This window comes from Equus quagga, unplaced genomic scaffold, assembly GCF_021613505.1.
Source record: "Equus quagga isolate Etosha38 unplaced genomic scaffold, UCLA_HA_Equagga_1.0 71639_RagTag, whole genome shotgun sequence".
NCBI lineage: Eukaryota > Metazoa > Chordata > Mammalia > Perissodactyla > Equidae > Equus > Equus quagga.
This window is the reverse complement of record NW_025802170.1, coordinates 1-4,140: the sequence shown is the minus strand read 5'-3', so window position 1 is coordinate 4,140 and position 4,140 is coordinate 1. Positions and strand designations below refer to the sequence as shown.

The 4,140-nt window shown below is 49.0% G+C and overlaps 1 protein-coding gene across 1 annotated transcript; it reads left to right on the top strand.

Annotated features, from left to right (window-relative positions):
- Nucleotides 1-273: 273 nt before the first annotated feature.
- LOC124234135 (spermatogenesis-associated protein 31D3-like) lies at nucleotides 274-4,134 on the top strand. The gene is made up of 4 exons (XM_046651393.1): nucleotides 274-381; nucleotides 1,128-1,173; nucleotides 1,772-1,832; nucleotides 2,111-4,134. Exons 1-4 carry the CDS (start codon nucleotides 289-291, stop codon nucleotides 3,207-3,209), a joined length of 1,299 nt encoding a protein of 432 aa, XP_046507349.1. The 5' UTR covers nucleotides 274-288; the 3' UTR covers nucleotides 3,210-4,134.
- The last annotated feature ends 6 nt before the right edge of the window (nucleotides 4,135-4,140 follow it).

The following is a 4,140-nucleotide window of genomic DNA, read 5'->3' as shown; positions in this document are numbered from 1 at the left end:
GATGGAGAGATCAGCTGGGCTGGTGGGGGGAAGGGGCCATGGGCACACCCTCTTCATGTCCCCTCCCCCACCCTCTGAAACCCTTTGTGACTCTTCAGTGCTCTGTGATGCAGGCCTGGGATTATAGGCAAGTGTGGACACTCTCAGAGCTCAGTTGCCTCAGGCAGCCTTGCGATTCAGAAAATGGAGTTCAGTCAATGGAATGTTCTCCCATTTCTGAATAGCCATATTGAGTTGTTTTTGAGCATCTGCTCAACATTCTTAGATAGTGACCACAACCTCACCATCATGTGTGGGTTGTGGTTGCTTCTTCTGTTCCTGTGCTTCCTGGTGGGGATTCCATCTTTACCAACCTTCTGGAAAACCAAAATCTACCAAAAGGTAAGGATCCCTGGGCAAGCCACCAACAGGGATTTTTTATTGTTGTTTCCATTTCTAGTCCCACATTTTTAAATGAGTTGGTCCAGAGAGACTCCTAAGATGGCAAGTCTGAATAGAGGATAGAACATCATCCTTCTAGGGGAATAGGCCAGGCAGGACTAGGGGTTCAGCTGGGACTGTTTCCCATTTAAAACTCACAGACCATCTGGGTGTGGTGGAGGATTCCTGGATAAAATCCCATGACTGATTTCATGGCCCTGCATTAGGTTATTTAGAGAGTTTGGGATCTGTGTAGGAGAACACTGTTCCCAACACTGGATCATGAGTCACATTCCCATGTCGGGCGTCATTCGACCAATCCGTCCTTTGTATTGGGCAGATCAGGAGAGCAGGGCTGAGCCTCTGAGCAGACACTGGAGTGTGAGCTCTGTCCCAGGATACAGGGTCCTATCTGAGGAAGCACAGATGTGACTGTGGGCCTCAGAGTCTATGCCCTCCTTGAGCAGAGGACTTCTGACTGAGAATATCAAGTGTGGACTCTAGCCAAAAATCCTCCTTCGAGTTTTTCAAAGAAGGAAAAATTGAAAGTATCTTATCACCTTTAGAAATTCAGAAAGGGAAAGAACACAAAGTGCTAGTACTAAAAATAGAGAGTGACATTAATCTTGGATGAATATCTGAGTTTCCTAGAGAGAGGAGCAAGCCAACTAAGTCCTCGCTCCTCATTCTTTTCTTTTTGTGCTCAGCGTCAGGGCAGAGCCAAGAGGAGAAGAAAAGGTGGAACATCAAGTGGTAAGGTTCCACCTATCCCACCTGAGCTCTCCAAGGGTGACCCATCCTGTCCTCTCCATGAGGTCCCAGGTCCATGGTCTCTGAGGATGTCAGTCGCCAGATAGAGTCCCTCTCAGAAAATAGAGGCCTCAGAGGAAAGGCTCATGGGAAGGTAGTCAGAACCCGAGACATTTCTCAGATTCCTGCTCTGCCCAGCTCTGCGCATGAAGCAGTGATGGGCCTGGACAATGGGTGTTGCCCAGTGGGTTGCCGTGGGAGACGTCAAGAGTCAGAACTTCTGTCTCCTGACCTTGTGAAACTACGTTGACTTCCTGGATGATCAGACTCCTCTTTGAGGTAACCATTGACCTATGTTCCTCACATGGTGGTTTTGAACATCCCATGGGATAATGTATGTGACAGTACTTGATAAATGAAGCAACAAACACATGTGAACCTTATTAATATTATCATTGACCGTTTGACCACATCTACTGATTCTTGGGGCTTTCAGAGTTAATAGCCCGTTAATATCCCAAGGGTCTCCCCTAAAGGGACTCCTGTGTAACACCTATGCTTCTACCTTTATTACATGTAATTCACTCTTCTGGTTTCCCAGGTTGGAGAAATTACCAGAGGGAAACAGAGGAGAAAAGGAGGCTAATTTCTATTCTGAAAAGGTGACTAGTCTTTTCTTTCCTGATCCCTCTGTGACATGTTCTCTGCAATTCCAGGGATTCAGTACAGCCTGCAGTAGTCATGGGAGGGGTTTGCCATAGGAACGGGTATGTGAATGAAGGCCTTGGGGTGAGGGCTGCTGAGTGTATGGTGAAGTCATAGATGTGGGGCATTGTGAAGGGGCAGCAGGCTTCAGGTGGCCCCTCCCCTGACAGGCCAGCAGGTCCTCCTTTCCTTGTTCTGGTTCTGGCTACAGTTTTCTACTTCCTGTCTCCCGCAGGCCCCTAGGCTGGCCTCGCGATACCACCCGCATTCGTCAACTATTATGCCCAGACCCCTCCTGTGAGGTGTGTAATAGCACAACTGCAGAGATCAATCGGCTGCTGTTCCTGGAGGACCTGGAAGATGATACTGCCTCTGTGTCCTCTATGGCTTCCACAGCTTCTGGGACTGAGTCATCATTCACTCTGTCCTCTGCCTTCTCAGAAGTCCCTCCAGGAGACCTAACACCATCCCCTCCACCTGACCCTTCCCCACCGCCCCCCTCCGTTCTCTCACCTAACCCAATGACACCCTTAGCTGACTTTATCTCACCCTCACCACCGGGTCACTCTATGCCACCAGAGCCTTTTCCTCCCTTGGAGTCCAACTTCCCAGCAGACCAGTCCCCACCCCAACCCCTTGCCCTTCCCCCTCTCCCACCACATGACACCCAGGCAACGGGTCCTATTCTCCAACCAGAGGCCACTCTGTCTCTGAATACGATCTTCTCTCTTGACCTCACCCTTTCCCAAGATATTAACCCCTTACCAAATTTGTCCCAGATAATGAATCCCAATGACTCACTGGCTTGTCACCACGCACCACCAAGCCTGTCTGTCTCACCACCGACAGACCACCCTTTAACTGTGACTCAATCTAAATCGGTTTCCATCTTATTGAAGTCTGTTCCAGAGAACTCATCTCCAGATAGCCCTGGTGGGTTGTCCACTTATGTCCCAACAGTCAGAGGCACTGACCATTCAAGTCTGTCAATTTCAGAATTCTCTTGTTGTCAGGCTCCTGCCAAGAACATGTTCCTCCCCACATTATCACACTCTGATTTTCAACGAGAGCAACTTTCCCTCCGTCTACCAGAGCTCTGTCTCTGGGGAGACTCTGCTACCAATCACATGGAGGCCAGCAGCCATTCTTTCCTTGGCCTTAATGGCCAGGCATTCTTGGCAAGACAAATAAAAAAGAGAATGGATTTCCAGATATTAGAGAAGAAAGAAAAGGAGGAAGGACTATTTTCAAAACAAATGTGCTCAGAAAACCAACGGATGTCTTCAGGGAATTCATTGCAGCCACTTGACGTACAAGACACCACAGCCCCCTAAACTGGCTGGGACATCACAGGCAAACCAGAGCAGCTGAGCATTTGTCAACAGCTACTGTATGTCAAGACTTTGGGAGAAAACTTGCAGCAGAAATATACCCAGCTCTTTTGGGGTCTTCCCTCTCTGCACAGTGAGTCCCTGGTGGCCACTCTCCTGGTTTCTAGAAGTAGTGCCCCACTAGGGTCTCATTTTGTCTTATTCAATGGAATCTGTAATGCTTCTGCAGTCAAGATGTGGGATCAAGAATCTCCACCACTTCCCCATTCTCACCCTCCTCCCCTCCCCGATGTACATCCGCAACCCTTCTCTCAGACCAACCCCCAATCCCAGCCCCCACCTTTCACTCAGGTCCAGCCCCATGCCCACCTTCAATCCCCACTCTCACTCCTACCATCTTCTTCTCCATCCCAGATTAGGGACCATGGAGTGTCTTTCCATAGATCCCAGATTGAGTCAGACTCTCATATCTCAACTGAAAATCAACACCTGAAATGGCACATGTTGCAGAAGCAACAAGAAAGTCTGTGGGGTTTAGTCCCTGCATTCCAAAAATCTCAAGAAGCCACTTGTCCTCAAGCTCTCACCCCTCCTTTGGTCAGCCAGTCCTCCCATGCCTATGTACCAGTCTCTGTCCTTCCTGGCCATTTTCATATCACCAGTGAACCCCAGGATAAAATGGAGCTCCACATTCCAAGGAGGCTATTCTCACACTGCTGCCTCCATGCCAGTAGGAATCTAGAGTCTCTGTGTAAATGCACAGAAACATCTCAGCAAAAAGACAGACATGCTCACTCGCAGCTCCGTCAGCTTCAGGGCCAGAGTAGCAAGGATCGAGCAGAGACTGAATTGAGTTTCCCAGGAAGCTTCCATGAGACGATCTCAACAAAGTTTCAACTAAGGCAGGACATGAAGAGGAATCTTGGATATATCC